At 44.1% G+C, this 23,665-nt stretch overlaps 1 protein-coding gene and 1 long non-coding RNA gene across 2 annotated transcripts in view; both read right to left on the bottom strand.

The window, feature by feature from the left end:
- Positions 1 to 23,665, bottom strand: part of LOC126334935 (uncharacterized) — a 631,345-nt gene that overhangs the window by 438,605 nt on the left and 169,075 nt on the right. The gene's annotated exons all lie outside the window — the stretch shown is intronic.
- On the bottom strand, positions 16,781 to 20,097 carry LOC126334934 (uncharacterized). The gene is made up of 2 exons (XM_049997676.1): positions 19,951 to 20,097; positions 16,781 to 19,799 (listed from the first exon to the last, which is right to left on the bottom strand). The coding sequence occupies exon 2, from the start codon at positions 19,661 to 19,663 to the stop codon at positions 17,138 to 17,140; it is 2,526 nt and encodes an 841-aa protein (XP_049853633.1). The 5' UTR covers positions 19,664 to 19,799; positions 19,951 to 20,097; the 3' UTR covers positions 16,781 to 17,137.

Raw genomic sequence — 23,665 nt, 5'->3', positions numbered from 1 at the left:
TGGTACTCTTGTCCACTAGTTGGGGTACTCAAAGGTGTGAGGTGTGTGTCCGCTACGTTCCTGGCTGCCTAATACACTCCTGGAAATTGAAATAAGAACACCGTGAATTCATTGTCCCAGGAAGGGGAAACTTTATTGACACATACCTGGGGTCAGATACATCACATGATCACACTGACAGAACCACAGGTACATAGACACAGGCAACAGAGCATGCACAATGTCGGCACTAGTACATTGTATATCCACCTTTCGCAGCAATGCAGGCTGCTATTCTCCCATGGAGACGATCGTAGAGATGCTGGATGTAGTCCTGTGGAACGGCTTGCCATGCCATTTCCACCTGGCGCCTCAGTTGGACCAGCGTTCGTGCTGGACGTGCACACCGCGTGAGACGACGCTTCATCCAGTCCCAAACATGCTCAATGGGGGACAGATCCGGAGATCTTGCTGGCAGGGTAGTTGACTTACACCTTCTAGAGCACATTAGGTGGCACGGGATACATGCGGACGTGCATTGTCCTGATGGAACAGCAAGTTCCCTTGCCGGTCTAGGAATGGTAGAACGATGGGTTCGATGACGGTTTGGATGTACCGTGCACTATTCAGTGTCCCCTCGACGATCACCAGAGGTGTACGGCCAGTGTAGGAGATCGCTCCCCACATCATGATGCCAGGTGTTGGCCCTGTGTGCCTCGGTCGTATGCAGTCCTGACTGTGGCGCTCACCTGAACGGCGCCAAACACGCATACCACCATCATTGGCACCAAGGCAGAAGCGACTCTCATCGCTGAAGACGACACGTCTCCATTCGTCCCTCCATTCACGCCTGTCGCGACACCACTGGAGGCGGGCTGCACGATGTTGAGGCGTGAGCGGAAGACGGCCTAACGGTGTGCGGGACCGTAGCCCAGCTTCATGGAGACGGTTGCGAATGGTCCTCGCCGATACCCCAGGAGCAACAGTGTCCCTAATTTGCTGGGAAGTGGCGGTGCGGTCCCCTACGGCACTGCGTACGATCCTACGGTCTTGGCGTGCATCCGTGCATCGCTGCGGTCCGGTCCCAGGTCGATGGGCACGTGCACCTTCCGCCGACCACTGGCGACAACATCGATGTACTGTGGAGACCTCACGCCCCACGTGTTGAGAATTCGGCGGTACGTCCACCCGGCCTCCCGCATGCCCACTATACGCCCTCGCTCAAAGTCCGTCAACTGCACATACGGTTCACGTCCACGCTGTCGCGGCATGCTACCAGTGTTAAAGACTGCGATGGAGCTCCGTATGCCACGGCAAACTGGCTGACACTGACGGCGGCGGTGCACAAATGCTGCGCAGCTAGCGCCATTCGACGGCCAACACCGTGGTTCCTGGTGTGTCCGCTGTGCCGTGCGTGTGATCATTGCTTGTACAGCCCTCTCGCAGTGTCCGGAGCAAGTATGGTGGGTCTGACACACCGGTGTCCATGTGTTCTTTTTTCCATTTCCAGGAGTGTGGAAGTTAATAAAGACCCCTGAAGGAGCATCTATGCGAAGTTGCCTGCGCGTTCCGAGGCTGCTCGTGATATTTTGTCGAACATCGTCACAGGTGATGAAACATTGGTTTATCACTTCGAAGCGGAAACAAAACGGCAGGCCATGGAGTGGCGCCACACCACCTCTCCTCCGAAAAAAAGGTACAAAGTCGCACCCTCAGCTGGTGGTGGTGGTCTTCTGGGACTCTCATGGGGTTTATTCTGTTTCATTTCCTCCTTCATGGAGCAACACTCAAGTCTGAAGTGTATTATGCTACCACTGGAAACTGCAGAAAGGATTTCGATGTGTCTTCGTAGCCACAAAAATGCCATATAACTTCTCCTCTTACATGACAATGCGAAGACACACACAAGAGCGTGCACCTGAGAGGGACTCGTAAGACTTCATCCGACCTTCCTCATACGCCCTACAGCCCGGATCTCGCACCTATCAACTTGCATGTGTGTGGCCCCATGAAGGATGCACTTCACGGGAAGCAATAAGTGGATGATGAGCAGGTTATTGACGCAGGAATACGTTGTCTGCGACGTCGACCAGTGGAGTGGTACCAAGCGTGGGTACAGGCCCTCCCGGTAAGGTGGCGTAAGGTCGTCGCGATGAACGGAGATTATGTTGAATAATAAGGTTTTGTAGCCAAGAGATTGGGGATTAGTTTGGTATATTGGAATCCTGAATAAAACGAACCTCCTATCAGAGAAAAATGTGCTGCATGAATTACTAAATGCTCCTCATGTGAAGTAAACACGTATTCAAGCTGATCGCAATCATTGTCGGGGGTGGGCAAGATTTTAGTGAACAAGAAGAGGCTATCGAGAGAATAGCAGAACATTTTGAACTTCTCTAGTCTTCCGCTCTTCGCAAAAGCAAGTGTGTTAAGGGTAACTGTTAGGAATGCTTGCACAGAGCTCGCACGCCTAACCTTCGAGAACCGTACAGTAGGAGCGAGATGAAAGAGCAGCCGTATTAGTCCCCAGACAATCGGACAGCTCTGCCCCATGTGTGTCGGCGGCAGGTAGATTAGCCGACAGCCGGCACAGTGGGGCGGAGCGGGGCGTGATGGCGAGCAGTTGCGCGGGCAGCGGCGGCGGCGGCGGCAGGCGCCGGCGCTGCGAGTGTCGGTACGGTAATCCGCGGCGGGTGTGCCCTTTGTCCGCTTTATCTGGCGCGCCGCTCTGTGCGCTCCCGGCGGCTATCGCGGCCGCCACGCCGCGCTGGGCGCCGCTCGGCACGTCGGCGGCGCTGGTGCGTGCGCTCGCTGCGGGCAACGCCCACGCAAACATCGGCCGCCGCCAGCTGCGGCACACACGCGGCGCGCTTTACTAGCTGCACTGGGGAGCAGTGTAGTACTTCCTCCCTAAAAAAGATGCCAAAGAGCAATGACGTCCACTTTTGCAAACTTATTGCTGAGGTAACGAAATTAGTCAGTCAAATACACTGGCGGCCATTAAAAATTCTACACCACGAAGATGACGTGCTACAGACGCCAAATTTAACCGACGCAAGAAGATGCTGTGATACGCAAATAATTAGCTCTTCAGAGCATTTAAACTAGGTTGGCGCCGGTAGCGACACCTACAACGTGCTCACATGAGGAAAGTTTCCAACCGATTTCTCATACACAAATAGCCGGCGTTGCCTGGTGAAACTTCGTCGTGATGCCTCGTGTAGAAGAAATGCGTACCATCACGTTTCCGACCTTGATAAAGGTTGATGGGTGGTGTGTTGTGAGTGAAGTAGAGCGAGGAATTGAGGGCGTATAAGATAGAAGCATCGATTAACCCTGCTTATACACACGCTGTCTACAATGCCACACATCGTCACTAATGAGGAATATTCAGATATGGCGAATTTTTATGGCTTCTGCGATAGTATTGCTCCCCCTGCTGTCAAAGAATGCCGTCAGTGTTATCCGACGCGTCCAATTCTTTACCGTACAGAGTTTTACCAGAGTTTTCAGGACACTGCGTGAAACAGGTAGTCTTGTAAGCTCCCATTTTTCTTCTGGGCGCTTAGTGTGAAGGAACAGCAACACATTGTTGAAACGGTGCAGTGTACTACCAGCACGATGCGACATGCTTTTCGTATCAGTGTCTTACCTAAGAGTGTATTGGGGGGGGGGGGGGGGGGCAGTACTTGTGGAACACTTGTACCTCTACCACAGAGAGCATGCCCTCATCCCACAAGACCTGAATTTTGTCACTCGTTAAATGACAATCGTTAATTGCTTCTGTTACTACTATTCAATGATGAAGCCACGATTACACGAGATGGAAACAACAGCACACGTAATAATCGACGGTCGCAGGAAAATGCATACGCTTCAAATGAGCGTTCCTGTCACATACCTGAATATGGACCGTCCCTCCTGGAACGCCCTGTGCATTAATCGTAAACTGCAGAAGCAGCTACTCACCCCACTCAACTCTCCCACATTTCTGCTACCACTGCGTGCAATAGTTCAACTGGCTCTGAGCACTATGGGACTTAATTTCTGAGGTCATCAGTCCCCTAGAACTTAGAACTACTTAAACCTAACTAACCTAAGGACATCACACACATCCATGCCCGAGGTAGGATTCGAACCTGCGACCGTAGCGGTCGCGCGGTTCCAGGCTGCAGCGCCTAGAACCGCTCGGCCACTCTGGCCGGCCCACTGCGTGTAGTGTGACACTCAAAGCGGATGACCGAGTAAGTGAACACAGAATGCCAGTTGGGCCGAGCACATCATAACTGGATAGGCTGTCTGCATCAGTTATCGCGGCCGAGCCATGATCGAATCCTAATGCGTACTAATTGCAAAAAATGACTGTTTTAGAAGATATTTAAGGAATAAATGTCCACTGGCTGACGACGAAACCGGCAAGTGTACTGGATATGCAACCTGCATCTGCTGGTCTACATTTTTATGTTTCGAGCCGAGAAGAACTCACTAAAGGAAACTTAGTTGTAAGAAATCCCATACTAACACAATTCCTTCAGGGGTAGTGGAAGTAATAAAAAAACTGTGTAACAGAAAATAGTGTTCCAATGTATGCTGAAGAAATTAAAGCTATTAACGCTGTTTGTCGTGAAGGTTTCAAAAAAGTAGCTCTAGGTGTACATTATGGAGAAGTCAGAATCTGAGATAGCATGCCTTGTTTCCTATTGTAGGTAAACATATCAAAGAACACACTGATGCAGTTGGAAACAATAAGAGTAACAATAAATACTGAGAAATTCATTGTATGTTGCATGAATAAAAGTGGCCCCTGATCGCCTTTGAAGCAAGAAGTGTGCATACCTTAGAACAGTTCGTCCACTCTAGTAGAGTGTGGCCTGAGCTTTCTTCCAGCTAATCGGCACGTTATTTTTTGTGGGATCTACCGCAGATTATAGTTAAAAGAGGGGCTAACTCAGTATAAAATTTGATCGGGATTCCATCATATCCTGGAGCTTTGTTCGATTTTAGCGGTTTCAGCTGTTTCTCAGCGCTACTGACACTAAAATTTTGTTCATTAATTTTTTCAGTGTTACGAGAACTAAACTGTGGCAATAATCCTGGGCTTTCCACTGTAAAGGACGCTGGGAAACAGACTTTAGCGACTGTGCTTTTAGTTCGCTACACTCTGTTTTGGGTCCCGTTAATGTTACGCAACCTAACCAGCCGCCTAGTTTTGGTACAAGATAAGAGGAATTTGTTGCAGGGCTGACCACTGGCGAGCCTAGAGTAAAGGATGCGCCGCAATCAGCCCGTCTAGTTGACCGTTTCCGATCAGCGTCACTGGAAACGGGAAAATCCCACTATAGGGGAACTTGGACAAGGCGTCGATCGTTTAAAAGGCCGGCTGTGCTCCAAGCAATGGTGGGCTTTGAGACAAACTGAAATACGGCTTCTTACAGCTCTATGAGAGTCTATAATAATTCAAATCAAGTACGAAAGCAAATCTGAATACATCTGCCATCTAGTATAAACGAGGTGCATCCAGTGACACAACAGTATTTCAATAAATTGAAAACTGCAGAAGTTAATATTTCTCAATGAATAAACATTTACACTACCAACCTCTGAATTAACCATTTTAATTGCTTCATGTGATTTCAACCAACGGTGTCTCACACAGCATTACAGCTATCATCTCTGAAATCTATGTATCTGCATCTATTTTATTTATTCATTTATGAGGTCTTTTATATCTGTTTCATTACACAAATGTTTGTCAGAACATCAATATTCTCCACGTATGTACAGCTAATGAATCCAGCATCAATACCTCATATTTATATTTATTTACTACAGTTGATAAGGGTATTTTCTGTCTGATTTTTATCAGAATGTCATAGGACCACTTCTCGATTATTTTAGATGTCTTTTCTTGAATAAGCATTTTTCAAACTAACTCTCTGTAGTCTAAATCAATTGCAGACGGTAGAATAGAACCCTCTTTGTTAAATTAATCACTTATCTTTCATTCCATATTTCTGTGTGATGTATTAATACACAATTCACGCCAATGCGTAGACTATTTGACTGCAGGATCACAGCTACAAGTTGTTATTTGCAGCAAATTAGCTGCAGGTAATGAAAACAACATACGCGGCTCGACCCTATGACTATATAGAGCTATTCTCTTCAACAGGACCGCGTATAGCCCCAGTACCTAAAGTACGAGTAACAGCAGGTAAAGACGCAACTGGTTTGCTCCTATGGGCCGCTGTTAGTAAGAACAACTACTCAGCAATAAACGTTGGCTACCGCCGCATTGCCTGGACAGTGACTGACTAGATACTAGCTGTAGTGGTGCTAACAGCCTTTGCATACGACCACAATTTGTTAGGGTTTTGTGAAACATCATTCGACAGTATTCCGCTACGGTAGTCATTGAAGGCTCCACGCACTGCTCGCTAGATGCGTTTCATTTACCATCTCCGTCTATAGCTCCAGGCTTTGTTTGGTACTCATTAGGCAGTAGTCTCTGTATAAGTTACTTTACAGTTCCTGTACTTTATGTGTGATTTGACAAGTTCTTGAGCTCTGGAGCTAGTACGGTTATTCTGATGTAAGTTCTCTCTTGTTTTTATTCCTAGACAGTACAACCTGTGATTGTTCCATATCTTAACTAAGCAACATTCTTTTATAGTGCAAACATACATTTGAAAATCACTTCACAACCGAAGCGATATAGTAACTGAAGCGAAATAATGTATTACGTTACCCAGAGACAGCTACTATGACAAAAAAGTATTATTATGAAAATCTGAGGTGGTTGTGGACCCTGTTACAACCAAATAACCTTACGGTTATACTGAGTAAAGGTGGACTGCAGCGAAAGGGAGACCGATAATGAAACACGGAAGTATCGACGTACGCAAGTGCATAACCTCAGAGAAGTTTAATCCTCCACGAGAATAAAGTACAGTCGTGTTTGTTTCCGTTTTGAATGACATACTATAAAGTCTAAAGCAGGATTATAGCCATGGCTAAACTCATATTTTATCTCATTAATACACAAATAGGAACCAAAGAGTCTACTCACTATAAACGACACACAATGGTTCAAATGGCTCTAAGCACTATAGGACTTAACATCTGAGGTCATCCGTCCCCTAGACTTAGAAATACGTAAACCTAACTAACGTAAGGACACCACACACATCCATGACCGAGGCAGGATTCGAACCTGCGACCGTAGCCGCAGCGCAGTTCCGGACTTAAGTGCCTAGAACCGCTCGACCACAGACGGCGACACACAATGACAGTAACATTTTGTTGCTCTTCATGATGAAGCCAGACGACATTCATGTACGTTTCGGCCGAAATTCCGCAGCATACCTTTACTGCCAGCGTATCTTTTCCCGGACAGTTCGTAGATGCAGACCGAAGCTCTTATACAGAAAAATCGAAGGTCATTCATACCGCAAGGATGATCAGTTTTACCATCTCGCCAAGAGGCTGTGTCCCTGACGATTATGATATGGTGATTATGATGATGATGATGATGATGATGATGATGATGATGATGACGACGATGAAGATGAATTTCAGGCACAGGAAAGCGAGGATTTCAGCGTACGCGAAAGTGCTCCACCAACCTAATAACGATCTACACAATAAGCGTATGCCGTATTCATAGATGTCAAACCACAGTACGCATTGAAAAAAACAGCAGCTACTCATTATTGAGTAAAAGGTATTTAAAATATAAGTCAGTCTGGAAAAGCGTTCTACTTTAAAATGTTAACAGGCACTCTATGTAACGCTAGAAATATATTTGTTAGCAGAAAAACAGAATTTGCGTCTTCTCTTTGTTAGCAAAATAAAACGACAGACACATTTATGAAGCTATCTTCTTTTAACTGTTATCTGCTTTCTTTTGCTCAGGTTTTCAGGTGCAAAACCAGTATTAGAGAGAGGTTTGAATGGCTCTCAATCACCTTAACCACGTTTTGGAAACCGATATGGCCATAAAGTTACGACACAATCTCTCCTCATTGCTTCTAGAGGTTATTAATATGCATTGTCTCGGCAAAACTGAAAGCTCGGAAAACAGTTGATGAAGTTTTTCGCATAAATAAACAGGAGCACGCGGTAAAGTAAGTTTACATTTTAACTGCTCGTTTACGGCACCGTCAACAACGAGCGTGCCCAAGATCGGATTAAACCTGAACGGGGAAGGAAATCGGCCGTAGCGTTTCTTACAAAACCGTCCCCGCATTTATCACAATTCACTTACTGAAACTATGGATAAACCTAAATGAGAATTAACCTCGATCACCTCCTCCCTCCCTCCACTATCCATCTCATACTGCCGGCTGGAGTGACCGAGCGGTTCTAGTCGCTACAGTCTGGAACCACGCGACCGCTACGGTCGCAGGTTCGAATCCTGCCTCGGGCATGGATGTGTGTGATGTCCTTAGATTAGTCAGGTTTAAGTAGTTCTAAGTTCTAGGGGACTGATGACCTCAGAAGTTAAGTCCCATAGTGCTCAGAACCATTTAAACCATTTGAACGTCTCATACACGAGTCCAGTGTCTAACGAACTCCTGGACATGACCTGACCATAAATACAGTAGCAACGCGACGTTAATGAAGTCAGTTCAGCTCCCGTTAGTGTTCATCATATTGATAAAAAAAATGCCCTTGATAAGTGCCCAGCATAGAATGACATCCCCGACTGGGAATGCACGTACTCTAGTTCATTGTAGACATTATCTCTGAAATATCTAAAAGTAGCCTTCTTCTCGCTGGCCAACCACATACCTATTACGCCAATAGTTCTGTAACTTATTTTTTCTAGGACCCACTTCGTGAGGAAAAATTGTTTAGACCCCCCCCCCCCCCCAAAAAAAAAATCATTCTTTAGTAATAAGAAGTCATTTTTTATTTTATTTGCTTTATTGTTTGTGTCACCTATTTCTGTATAGAAGGATTTTAAGCAACAGGAACCAAAGCTACATGAATTCTTATAACGAAAATACGCTAGAAATTGTATATCTTTAACATATTTTCATTTATTCAAAAACTATGACATGAAAAATATAAGTGTTTACAATCCAACAAACAAGGAATGCAAGAGCATTAGAAATTTAAAATTCAATGTAATCAGTGTGCTTGCTTTTGACAAGAAAATTTGTCAAGACGTGGTGTAATGGCATAAACAGCCACTCGAAAATGTTTGCCTACTTTTAACTTTGAGCGGTATTTCTACTTCATAGCTGCCAAAGCTGAAAAGCCAGTTTTGCACAAGTATGTTGTTGCAAAAGGAATCACGTCCTTCCTTGCATTTGGTGTCAACATTAGGAATTTCTTTCTAGAATATATACAAAACTCCAACAAAGATTCTGTACTAAATTTACTCTGCAGTGAAGTATCACAAGTGAGATACGTAAGTTGTTCCCACTCTTTTATATTTATACAAGATGGTCCAGGAGCATTTTTAGTGGATTTTTAACCCAAATAAATTTATCAAAATGGTCGCTGAAATACTTTCCCAACCGACTTTTTAGTGTTGTAAGATGATAAACAAGGCAGGCTTTTATTTCCATTGGAAGTATCGGATTATCGGTGTCCTCTAACAGCGGCACTAGGTTTTACCACAGCTATAATTCACTTTTTCATTCCTAGATAGTACAGTCGCCTGATAACCTTGAAGTGAAGTGTTAAGAATGTATATTTTCTTAAAAATGTCAGTGAGGTAAGCCACTTTGACCGAAAATCTCTATTGCTGAAACAATCTGCCAAAGTGTCACTTTTCCCCCTTAACAAATAAAATACCTCATACTCGAGTTCAAATATTCTCTTTACTACTTTACCCATTAAAGCCATCGAGTATTACTAAAAGAGAGCGATTGTGTTCAGCACCCATCTCTTCATAGAACGCTTTAAAAATCCTTGAATTTATAGATTTTGCCTTAATTATGTTTCCATTACCGTTTGCTCTTTATGAAGTGCAGGCTAACTTCTTTAGCAGACAGTGTCTCCCGGTGAATCATGCAATGAGTCCGTACTGCAGCAGGAACTACAGCTTTAACTTTAGCATGCAATCTACCAATAATTCCGGACACTGAGAGACTCCATTTGCGCATACTCTGGTGCACTACTCTGGTGCACCTGTTCCATGATATCGCGATTTGGTTTAAAAAAGTATTAATTGTGTCAAAAACGCTTTGGGGTGTAGCAGTTTTCAACGTCGGCTAATATAAAAGCAATTCCACTCTAATGTTAAACTCATGAACGAAACGAACTTAAGCAACAAAATTAGTATTTTTTAAGAATATCAGTCGCTTCGTTCACTTGAAGTGCAAAAGAGTCGTCACGCAGTTTATCAGTTAACTGCTCGAGTGAATCATCAGAAACGTCTAAAATTCGTCTACGCACTGTGCCATTAGACACAGGAATATTCAACTGTTGAGCAAATGAGTCACCAAACACAGCTTATTCCATATCAATCGCTGCTGGTAAAACCAGAGTTCCTGCAACCTTGTGCGGTTTCTTGAATTTAGCATTCCTGTGTGAAATGTGGTGAGAGGTTAAAAGAGCCTTAGGAGCGGCATTCCTCATTTTAGCGAAGTTCTTCTGGTTAAACAATAAAACATTTACTTTCTAGACAAAAAATTCTTTTGATTTTTCCTATTAGTTCAGGATGTTTGGTTGCAAGATGTCTCTAACATGTTAGGCGTCATACGAGGTGCATTCAAGTTCTAAGGCCTCCGATTTTTTTTCTCCGGACTGGAAAGAGAGAGAAACATGCGCATTGTTTTAAAATGAGGCCGCGTTCATTGTCAATACGTCCCAGAGATGGCAACACCGTACGGCAGATGGAATTTTACCGCCAGCGGCGAGAATGAGAACTGTTTTAAATACTTAAAATGGCGACATTTTCCTTACTTGAACAGCGTGCAATCATTGATTTTCTGAATTTGCGTGGTGTGAAACCAATTGAAATTCATCGACAGTTGAAGGAGTCATGTGGTGATGGAGTTATGGATGTGTCGAAAGTGCGTTCATGGGTGTGACAGTTTAATGAAGGCAGAACATCGTGTGACAACAAAACGAAACAACCCCGGGCTCGCACAAGCCGGTCTGACGACATGATCGAGAAAGTGGAGAGAATTGTTTTGTGGGATCGCCCAGTTACTGTTGAACAGATCGCCTCCAGAGTTGGCATTTCTGTGGATTCTGTGCATACAGTCCTGCATGACGACCTGAAAATGAGAAAAGTGTCATCCAGGTGGGTGCCACGAATGCTGACAGACAACCACATAGCTGCCCGTGTGGCATGTTGCCGAGCAATGTTGACGCGCAACGACAGCATGAATGGGACTTTCGTTTCGTCGGTTGTGACAATGGATGAGACGTGGATGCCATTTTTCAATCCAGAAACAGTCAGCTCAATGGTAGCACACAGATCCACCGCCACAAAAAAAATTTCGGGCCACCGTTAGTGCTGAAAAAATGATGGTGTCCATGTTCTGGGACAGCGAGGGCATAATCCTTACCCATTGCGTTGCAAAGGGCACTGCGGTAACAGGTGCATCCTACGAAAATGTTTTGAAGAACAAATTCCTTCCTGCACTGCAACAAAAACGCCCGGGAATGGCTGCGCGTGTGCTGTTTCACCAAGACAACGCACCCGCACATCGAGCTAACGTTACGCAACAGTTTCTTCGTGATAACAACTTTGAAGTGATTCCTCATGCTCCCTACTCACCTGACCTGGCTCCTAGTGACCTTTGGCTTTTTTCAACAACGTGGCAGCACATTCACCAGCCGTGCTGCTATTGCCTCAGCGATTTTCCAGTGGTCAAAACAGACTCCTAAAGAAGCCTTCTCCGCTGCCATGGAATCATGGCGTCAGCGTTGTGAAAAATGTGTACGTCTGCAGGGCGATTACGTCGAGAAGTGACGCCAGTTTCATCGATTTCGGATGAGTAGTTAATTACAATAAAAATCAGAGGCCTTAGAACTTGATGCACCTCGTACTATCAGAAACTAAAATGGTAACACAAATTACAAACTGCGAATGCTCTTCACCGTTGATAGGATTTTTAAAAGAAGCCTTGCAATAAACAGTTCCCATCATACTTTCCCGTTTTCGCCGTTGGAGTATCTCGCTCCTCTCGAACCAAACTTGGTAACATACGGGGCCCAGTCACACGTTACCTGGCCTGTTACAACTACGCCGCAGAAGTTTTGTTGAAGAGCCTTTACACATCCTCCACACACTCCCGGTCACTCCCCATAAGATTTCCATTTTTACATCCATGAAAAAAACTCATTCGACTCCGTCGGTTTGTTTCGGATGAAGAATTGCACGCCTGGGTGCAATCATGGTTCCGCAGGCAACCGCTAGAGTTTTCCGTGAAGGCACTGGCCGTCTTGTCTTACCGTAGGAGCACTGTATTGACAGTTATTGCTATTACTTGTGAAATAATTAACCGGTTACTTTTTTCTATTTGTCTCGTTTCCATCTCTTTTATATCTTTTCATTTGGTGTTCACTCCGCACTTTGTAACTTTATTACTTTGGATTTTACTTATTTTGTGGTCGTAAAATGATTTTTCGGGCTCTTACTCCACCCATGACAGCATCTCTTCCCACAGGCGTCCAGCTACGTCCACGCCGCCGTTTGAGAGCCAAACTTGCATTAACTCTAGTCTGTCCGTTGCCCTTCTGTCAGCCAGCTCACTCCGTGGATTACCTTTCCGCCAGTTGCAAAGGGTACGTTGTCTCCTGCTGATTAGAAGACAGCACCAGTTGCCACAACCTCGAGTGTTATGATCGTCAGTGTGAGATGTCGCTCGTCCAGCGTCACCGGCCAGCGCGTTTAGTTGAGCCTGTCTGTAATAAGCTATCTGGACAAAAAAATTAATCACCCCAGCGCGCAAGCACAGATGAACCGTCAACTTTTAACAGATTACACAGCGCACGAATCACATGCCGGACCGGGCACTCTGCCACTACATGGACATAAGGTAGTGGCGATCCGACACGTACCCATACAATCATGCCAGTAGTGGAATGTCAATTATAACGATACGAACGTAAGGAAAACAGAGCACTGAGTCCCCGAGCAGGGATAATCTCCGACTCCATCTGGAATTGAGCCCGAGCACCTTCGGTTAGCAATCCGCCTCTCTGACCGCGCAGGTACTGTGGCGGACGTATAGAAAGTTGCTGGATTTGTTGGTGATCCACGGCGGACTTTTCAATGGGTGTAAAAACAGTGGTGTAACACTCGCGACCGCTAACTACGTCGACAGAATTGTGGTCGGAAAAAGATTCTGGCTGGAAGGGAGCAGAGACCCGTTTAAAGGCCTGTGGATCAAAATCGTTTCCAAACTCGACAGGAATTGCTAACAGGCCCGTGAATGAAGGTCCATCCCTTCCGTTAGCGATATAATATTGCTACGGGAACAGTATGCAAAGAACATTTGTCATCGATCACCTCGCAAGAGACTATTCCTCACAGAAAGACGACAACACCAGAGTTAATCGGGCTGGAAGAATATCCGACTGGTTTTCTGAATACCCCCCACATGCTTTTACATCTCGACCGACCTGCAAAATCATCTGACTTGAATCCCTTGGAGAATCTGTGGGATATGTTGGAACAGCTGGTAGAACACCGACTTCAGCGGCCCCGACCCCCGCTAAGTGGTGGAACGGCGCGATGAAATCCTCATCGAGATGCTTAAACTGGATGCGACGTACCTACACGATATCGCGGACTCACTTCCTAACCGAATCCAGGAGGTTATCATGTCTACAGGCGGAATTACGTGGTATTAAATTACGCTTGAAATGGTTTCTACAGAGGTGGCAAATTTGTTTGTCCGGTGACCTTATCTCAGCTGCAGGCTACTAAAACGAAGTAATTCCAATCCTCCGTCGGTAGTCTGTATTTCGGTTTTCCATCGTTTCCCTGAGTCGCTTAAGGCCGGTAAAACGAGAGTTACGGGCCCATTTCCTACGCCACCTTCCCAAAACCGAGCTTCTGCTCGTCGCAGTCCTTGCCAGATATTTGTGTTGCTTCTCAGGGTAACGCCAGCAATGTCAACGCGGCAGACACCAATCTGTTACGCAGTAAGCTGCTACACGTACATCGCTCGATCGAGCCATGAAATATTCATTTGCTCTTCGTCTCAAATTATTCAATACAGAATTCCAAAGGTGTATCCTGGGTGTGTAAAATACACACATCATGCCGGTTCCCAAAACTCCGGAAGACAGATATTAACCATAGATATTGTATTACAGACACAGTCCTTCGACTGTTCAGATATGTCACTACACCAGCCCAAAGATATAAACAGCCATGCATGAGCAGAGCCTACTAGACGGAGGGAGTCCAACAGCCGATCAGTTCCAGTCATTCCACCAGGAAGGAGGTACACGGCTCGTACTGTCTGTAGTTCAACCATGCCTAGACAGTCAATACTGCGGTTCGATCGCGTTCGCATTGTTACTTTGTGCCAGGAAGAGCTCTCAACAATGGAAGTGTCCAGGCGTCTCGGAGTGAACCAAAGCGATGTAGTTCGGACATGGAGAAGATAGAGACAGGAGCTGTAGGTGATATGACTCGCTCAGGCCACCCAAGGGCTATTACTGCGGTGGATGACCGCTACCTACGGATTATGGATTGGAGGAACTCTGGTAGCAACGCCACCATGTTGAATAATGCTCTTCGTGCAGCCACAGGACGTCGTGTTACGACAAAAACTGTGCGCAGTAGGTTGCTTGATGCGCAACTTCACTTCCGACGTCCATGCTGAGGTTCATCTTTGCAACAACGACACCTTGCAGCTCGGTACATAGGGCCCAACAACATGCCGAATGGACGGCTCAGGATTGGCATCACGTTCTCTTCACCGATGCGTGTTTTCACGCAACCCGATCAGGCTGAACGCCTTAAAATGGTTCAAATGGCTCTGAGCACTATGGGACTTAACATCTGAGGTCATCAGTCCCCTAGGACTTAGATCTACTTAAACCTAACTACCCTAAGGACATCACACACATCCATGCCCGAGGCAGGATTCGAACCTGCGACCGTAGCAGTCACGCGGTTCGGGACTGAGCGCCTAGAACCGCGAGACCACCGTGGCCGGCTGTGAACGCCTTAGACACACTGTCCAGCGAGTGCAGTAAGGTGGAGGTTCCCTGCTGTTTTGGAGTGTCATTATGTGGTAGCAACGTACGCCGCTGGTTGTCATAAAAGGCGCCGCAACGGCTGTACGATACGTGAATGCCGTCTTCCGACTGATGGTGCAACCATATCGGCAGCATATCGACGAGGTATGCGTCTTCATGGATGACAATTCGCGCCCCAAGAATGGCCAGTATGTTCTACAGACATGAACCCTATCGAACACGCCTGAGATTTAAAAGGGCTGTTTATGGGCGACGTGACCCACCAACCACTCTGAGGGATCTACACCGAATCGCCGTTGAGGACCAACAGTGTCTTGATGAACTTGTGGATAGTATGCCACGACGAATACAAACATGCATAATTGCAAGGAGGACGTGCTACTGGGTATTAGAAGTACCGGTGTATAGAGTAATATAGACCACCACTTCTGAAGGTCTCGGTGTATGGTGGTACAACATGCATTGTGTGGTTTTCATGAGCAATAAAAAGGGCGGAAATGACCACTATTCCAATTTTCTGTACAGGTTCCGAAACCGTGGGAACCGAGGTGATGCAACAGTTTCTTTGATGTGTGTATATTGCGCCAACGCGCGCCAGCATATAACGGCCTCTCAACATTGCTCAAGTTTACGCTTTCTTACAGTGTATACATTTGGAAACGGAAAGTGGAAAGAAATTCCTCCTTTTGCAAGACACAGTTTCTTTTCGCTTTACCTAAATGTGTTTCAGCACATTCTGTACAATGTTCAGTGTGTTCGTGTTTCTTATCATATCTGAAAATTATAAAATGTAACAGCTGGTGGAGGTTTCAAGAATTTCTGCTTTGAGTTCTATGTATTTACAGAGTAGTGGTAATTAGGGGTTAGATTTTACGTTGGATTACCTAAATAGCTAAAGCCACAGATTATACAGTGGGGCCACGACGTTTCACATGTTTATGTCATGACTGAAATGAGGCTAATTTGGAAAATAAGGTAAATTATACGGATGCTCACATACCTCAACCAGGCTTTCAGTTATTACGGTATGGTAGATTTTTGTGTTCCGTATATTAAACAGCTTGTCGTCTATAAACAAGAAAAATTGTTTTATACTTATTTGTCCATTTCACACAGAAAATCGCTGTACTGCGTCACTTTTTTAGCATGTACGGCTTCTGATATTGCAGTCTTGGTTCATGTTGTTTTAGATACGTTAATTTCTCTACTACCTCTGTTTTTGACTGCCATACACGCTTTTCATTTATTTCATGTTTCCGCTGTCAACTCACGCGTTAATTTAACTAAATCATGTTCATTTGTTCGGCTACGTGCTTGTTTCTAGAGTGGTGCGTGATTTTCAAGTTTTCGTGGAGGTATGTGCCGTCTATGCAACTAAATGAAGGCAGTTTGTTTGTTGCCATACGCGTTTCGCTTCATTTATTTGGGAAGCATCATCAGTGGCCTGAAATACATGTTTCTTTTTATATATAGAATAAGCGTATTATCTGCTAGATATAATAAGTTGATATATTACATTTTGTCGTGTTTTTTAGGTTAGAAGCAACTTTTGTAGCACAAGTTCCGTAAAATGATGTATCTTTCGTTTTACTTACGATTTCCAGTTCTGCTAACACATATATGTGTTTCTGGAGATGTATTTGTTGGTCTTCATGCTCCAGTTAGCCGAATCAGGTGTTTTTTAGCCACTTGTCACATCACATTTCACTTTCACTGCCATTTGGCGATCAACATATGTGTGTTTGCAGTGTGTAGTGTTGCCAACTGTTGTTATGTGTTTGTCTTTTGTTTCTGTTGTGTTTTGTGGTTTTCATTTGTTGTATGTCTGTGTGTGTGTGTGTGCAATCTTTTTTTTTCTGTGGATTCATGTGTTTGTGAGTATGTGTGTGTGTATGGGGGGGGGGGGGGGTAGGAGGGAGAGAGAGAGAGAAGAGGGGAAGGATATTCATTAATTATTTATCCTGGTTGCACTTCAGTTTGTTGTTGTTTTGGTGGCTAGCATGATCAGCGAGTTATTGTTTATATGGATTTGGTCATTGAGTACCTTCTTTTCCATTGCAATGGCTCTTTGTATGTGGAAGTTTTCTTGCAATGTCAGGAGGTTTTTGTTGTGATTATTCACTCTGATAACTGTCATGTCACATTCCATGTTGGATGGTTCATGTCCATGTTTTATCAGGTGTTCGGCAAAGGTAGAATGACTGTTCTCATATTTCCAACTTCTTATATGTTCTTTATACCTAGTTTTAAAGTTCCTGCTTGTCATCCCCAGATATACTGCTTTACATTCTTGGCACTCCAGCTGGTATATACCTGCTCCTTGGTATTTGTCTGGTTTTTCTGTTGTTTGTAAATGTGATTGGAGTGTGTTTCTTGTTCTGTAAGCTATTTGTAATCCCTGTTTCTTTAATATATTTGCTATCTTGTGTGTTGTTTTGTGTTTGTATGTGAGAGTATACCATTTTTTTCTGTTATTCATGTCATGAGTGTTATTGTTTTGTGTTTCTGTGTGTGCTGTAGTGTTTGTGGGGTTCTGTAATCTCTGCTTGTTTTCATTTTTCTTTAGTTGTGTTTTAATTTTTTCATTGAGTTTTTGTACTATATGGGTGCTGTAACCATTGTTAGTGGCTATCAGTTGTATTGTTTGTAACTCTTTTTCATAATTTTCTTTGCTGAGTGGGATGTTATTTAGCCTGTGTAACATGTGTCGTAGGGCTGCTAATTTGTGATTTTGTGGGTGGTTGGATGAAGCATGTATGATTATGTCTGTGGCTGTAGGCTTTCTGAAGATGTCAAATGTGTGTTTATTGTTCTCTCTCTTTATTGTTATATCCAAGAAATGTATTTGCTTTTGTGTTTCTTTTTCTATGGTAAATTGAATATTTTTATGTATGTTGTTTATATCTGTATGAAGTTTATCAATTTTCTCTGTTGGTTCATCTACCATACAGATTATGTCATCTACGTATCTGTACCAGTAAACAATTTTGTATCCTTTCTTTCTGATGACTGTATCGAAGATTGTGTTTTCTATGTAGTTGATGAATATGTTTGCTAGTGTTGCTGAAATTGGGGATCCCATTGGGAGCCCATCTTCTTGTAAGTAAAATTCCTTTTCAAATTGGAAGTAATTTTGGGATGTGATTAATTTGAGGGTTTTTGTTATTTCATTAATATTGTCTACAGGTAGTTTGTTGTGTGTTAATAAGTTTTCTTCAATTAGTTTTATTGTGTCTGCAGTGGGTATTGAGGTGTACATGTTCTCTATGTCAAAAGAGATGAGTGATGCTGTTTGTGGGATGTGTAAGTCTTTTATATGTGTTATGAGTTCATTTGTGTTTTTCACTGTTCTGCTGTTTTTCATTTCATAGTGTTGCATTATGATTATATTCATGTGTTTTGCCACATGGTATGATGGTGCCTTCATGAAATTAATAACAGGCCTCAATGGAATGTGGGGTTTGTGGACCTTGGGTTGGCTTCTGAGTGTTGGTGCTTTTGGGTTCTTCTGTGTGATATGTTGTTTTTGTTTATCTGTAAGTATGTGTCTGATCTCTCTGAGGTTGTTTTTTATGTATGTCTGGAAGCGTGCTGTTGGATCAGATTTTAGTTTTGTGATATTGTTAGAAGAGATGAAATCCATAGTTTTTTCTATATATTGTTCATTATTGATCAGTACTGTGCTGTTCCCTTTGTCAGCTCTTGTGACTATGATGTTGTTAGCTTGCAGTTTTTCTTTTAATTTCTTAGTGGTGTTTTTTTCTGTTTGAAGTTTACTGTTTTGCTCTTTCTTTGACATGGTGATTATGTTATTTATTTCTTTCTTCACTAGTTCTCGTGTTAGTCCAATATTTATAGTGTTATTTTTATTTTTCTCTTCCTGTGTCAGGATGCTTTCTGTTTCTACAATCAAATTTTCTATGTAGTGGTTATCTATTTTTGTGCTGATGTTGTGTTTGAGTCCTTTCTCTAATAGCTGTGTTTCTTTCTCAGTTAATTCTATGTCTGTGAGATTTATTAATTTTGGGTGAAATTTGTGCTGATGGGTGTGTTGCACTTTGTCATACTTTCCTCTATGGTTATTTTTACTAGTGAGTGTTTTGATTTTTCGTTCATGTATGTTGTGTGTGTATTGCAGTGTTCTTGCTGTGATGTGTTCAATTTTTTGTATTATGTTGATCATCACTGTTGGGTTGTTAATAAAAGCTGATAACTCAAGATGTAAATCATATAACATCCTATTGAGCACGAGTTTCTTAGTGTAAAGCGATTTGATTTCATTTTCTAACCAAGTCTTTTCTGCAAATGATTTCGTTTTTTGTGCTACAAAAGAGTTGTTTCTGACCTTTACATTAATATAGCTCGGAATTACATTATTTATTTTACAGGTTTGATTGTATTTAATGTGTTGGATGGTCTTGTGGAGTCTGAGATGGATATTCTTGAAACTGTTGTATAATTTGACGGGAAATGCCTGACATGGCAGTATTATCGTCATTTTTACTGTTTTCCGTCTTATCCTTTAGTTGCTTTAAATTCGTGGAGGTATGTGCCGTCTATGCAACTAAATGAAGGCAGTTTGTTTGTTGCCATACGCGTTTCGCTTCATTTATTTGGGAAGCATCATCAGTGGCCTGAAATACATGTTTCTTTTTATATATAGAATAAGCGTATTATCTGCTAGATATAATAAGTTGATATATTACATTTTGTCGTGTTTTTTAGGTTAGAAGCAACTTTTGTAGCACAAGTTCCGTAAAATGATGTATCTTTCGTTTTACTTACGATTTCCAGCTCTGCTAACACATATATGTGTTTCTGGAGATGTATTTGTTGGTCTTCATGCTCCAGTTAGCCGAATCAGGTGTTTTTTAGCCACTTGTCACATCACATTTCACTTTCACTGCCATTTGGCGATCAACATATGTGTGTGTTTCAAGTTTTATTGACATATAGGATGTTTATTGCGCGCGTTTGTGTGTGTGTGTGTGTGTGTGTGTGTGTGTGTGTGTGTGTGTGTGTAGAGAGAGAGAGAGAGAGAGAGAGAGAGAGAGAGAGAGAGAGAGAGAGAGAGAGAGAGAGAGAGAGAGAGAGAGAGAGAGAGAGAGAGAGGGAGAGAGAGGTGGGGGGGGGGGGGGTCAGGCAGAGTAAGACAGAGTGAATGATAGAGATAGATATGAAGGGTGGGTGGAGGGGGAGGAGGAGAGACTTTAATACAGAGGCTAATCATATGTAGTTACGTAGGGAAAGGATGGAAGTAGCTGGAAGTGGAGAGTGTAGAAGTGTGTTCGCTTGTTCTTTTATTGGTTTGTTTATAGAGGTCTTCTATAATGCAACGGAGTCTTCTATTGCAGGATGATGGATTTTAGCACACTTTTACCGCAAGCCACCTATTTTTGTCTGTAACATTTCTTTCATCTCGTTAGTTTTTGTTGCAAGCTGTTGCTGGTTTCAAGAATTTTTAAATCGGTGTCATTATTTGGAGGATGGTGACACTGTGCTGCTAAGTGATCAGTAAAAGTTGAGTCGGAGCTAACGAAACCTAACACTGCTGTCCGTCATTACAAAAAGAAACATTGATATCCGCCAGAATTGTCTGCTGGACAACTGTATTGTTATAGTGAAATTTGGCCACATTTTCTGATTGGAGCTCAGGCAGCAGGCAACGTTAAAAGCATCACTCGCAGGACCTGATGTAACACATACAATCAGTTTCTCTTATTATGTCGGAATACGTTCCCATATTGCAGATTCTGTGAACCATATAAATGAAAACTGAATTTCGAAAATATAAACTTTAGAGCACGCATCAGTGGCAGAGTTGAGTCCAACACCGGCTAGGAATTCAAATGTGAATGACATCTACCAGATTATTTATTAAATTAATATAGAAGCCAATGTGGCGGTAACGCTCCTACATACACAGATTCTGAACGAGGAATGGTAGTTGGAAATAAAAGCATGGGACATTACATTTCTGAAAGCGTTAGGGAATCCAACATTGCGAGTTCCACTGTGTCTAGTGTGTGCTGCGAACTCCAAATTTCAAACATTACTGTCACAACGGACGACGCTGTGACCAACGGCCTTCACTTAACGACCGACATCATCGGCGTTTTTGCAGAGTTGTCAGTACTAACAGACAAGCAACACTACATCAAATAACAGCAGAAATCAATGTGGGACGTACGACAGGCGCACTCATTAAGACAGAGCGGCGAAATTTATTGTTATTAGGCTATGACAACAGACGACCGACTCTAGTGCCTTTGCTAATTGCACTAAACGCTTGCAGCGCCTCTCCTGGGCTCTTCATCATATCGGTTGAACCCCAGACGATGGAAGAACAGTGTCCTAGTCAGGTAAGTCCCGATTTCAGCTGGTAAGGACTGATGGTGGCGTTCGAGTGTTGCGCAGACCCCACGGAGCCATGGACACAAGTTGCCAAAAATACACTGTGCAAGCTGGTGGTGGCTCCGTAAAGGTGTGGGCTGTTATTACATGGAATTGAACCGATTATTGACTGGAAATGATTAAGTTCCGTCACTTGGAGACCATTTTCAGCCATTCGTGGATTTCATGTTCCCAAACAACGAAGGCATTTTTATGGTTGAGAATGACCCATGTCATCAGGCAACAATTGTTCGCGATTGGTTTGAAGAACATTCTGCACAGTTCTAGCGAATGATTTGGCCACCCAGAGTGCTCAACATGAATCCCATCGAACGTTTATGGGACACAATGAAGAGGTCAGTCATCGCACAAGATGCTGCACCGACAACACTTTGGCAACTGTGAACGGCTGTAGAGGCTTAGTACTTTTGCAGGGAACTTCCAACGAGATGTTGAATAGGTGCCTGGTCGAGTTGCTGCAATACGCCGGGAAAAACGAGGTACGACACGATATTAAGAGGTATCCTCACCTCAGTGTCCGTCAGCATCGCGCTAGTGGGATTACAAGACTACAGTATGAGCAAGAGTATTACAGGGGTGCCGGGCGGAGCCACTTCTATGTTCGCAGGATGATGATGTGGAGCCTGTAGAGCGCCTTTCAGGGTTGTTAAAATTAGCGCGTTAACATTTGATCATCCAGATTTACAGTTCTGTGTCTTCTCGTCAGCCACGGTCGATGCCTGGCGTCAGTGACACGTAGGAGTTCCGCTGAGTCCCGTTGTCGCCTCGGCTGTGCTGGGAGGCAACGCTGCTACACTAGCAGTTCGGCCGAAGTCTTGCGGGTTGCCATCTGGCAGGCGAAGCACCCCTCACCTCATCAAAGTCTCCTCGACCAGCTCTAACAGATGACTACGACACGTGGTGACCCATCTGAATGTACCGTACTGTCGGAAGTCGTGTAATTCACTGATCGTGGCCCAACCGGACTGGTAGGCTCTGACGCCCAGAAATGTCTGCAGAGATGATCAGAAACAGAGGCACCGGATGGTACTCTGAGGCAGCAGTAACGATGGTGGTGTGCGACAAGCTACGCGAAAGTACTCGTATCAGCGATGTGGTGGTAGTGGCCATAGCAAAGTTCCACGAGTGGCAGGCCACGGTTACGTGGACGTTATCTGGGGAACACCACGTAGTGCATTCACGAGAAGTGCTGGGAAATCTAATGCACAGATGTCGCTGCACAGTAATAGTGACTGAACAGAGTAAAATCAAATGGTCGTATAGCAGTGATGGCCCGGCGCCACATGTGGAAGTTTGGCTGCCGACTTGCAGGCCTTCTCAGTTGAAACCACATTGGGTGACTTACTTGTTGATGATGACGAAATGATGATGAGGATAGAACAACGCCCAGTCACAGAACGGAGAATATCTCCAGCCTGGTCGGGAATCGAAGCCTGGCAAGCTACATGGCAATCAGATGTACTGACCACTCATCTAAGGAGGGGACATTGAATCGAGTGCTTCGGTATGAATCACATTGATTCTAACGACTCTCTCTCTCTCTCTCTCTCTCTCTCTCTCTCTCTCTCTCTCTCTCTCTCTCTCTCTCTCTGTGTGTGTGTGTGTGTGTGTGTGTGTGTGTGTGTGTGTGTGTGTGTGTGTGTACGTTCTCCTGAGTGTGTAACTTGTTCCTGCCAATTGATAACGATGTAGCAACCTGTGCTGCTGTCCATGACCGACTCACAGTGTTGACTGTTCCTTTCTGCTGCATATCTATGTCATCACCTATTACTGGCGTCGTATGTAGCTGTCCTAGCGTGAAATTTAGAAAAGTTCTAATTTCGTCCCCTTTTCTACTCTGTGTGGTAACAGTATCTTGAATAATGGTGGACAGTTCCTTTTGTAACTTTCACTAAAACTGCAATAAGTCAAACAGTGGACAACGATTTTAAGACTCGCGCCTGTTATGGGACTTAATTGCTAAGGTCATCAGTCCCTAAGCATACACACTACGTAACCTAAATTATCCTAAGGACAAACACACATCCACACCTATGCTCGAGGGAGGACTCGAACCTCCGCCAGGACCAGCCGCACAGCCCGTGAC

Source organism: Schistocerca gregaria, chromosome 2, assembly GCF_023897955.1.
Source record: "Schistocerca gregaria isolate iqSchGreg1 chromosome 2, iqSchGreg1.2, whole genome shotgun sequence".
NCBI classification, from domain to species: Eukaryota; Metazoa; Arthropoda; class Insecta; order Orthoptera; family Acrididae; genus Schistocerca; species Schistocerca gregaria.
Note: the sequence above shows the minus strand (reverse complement) of the source record. Positions and strands in the feature narration are given on the sequence as shown.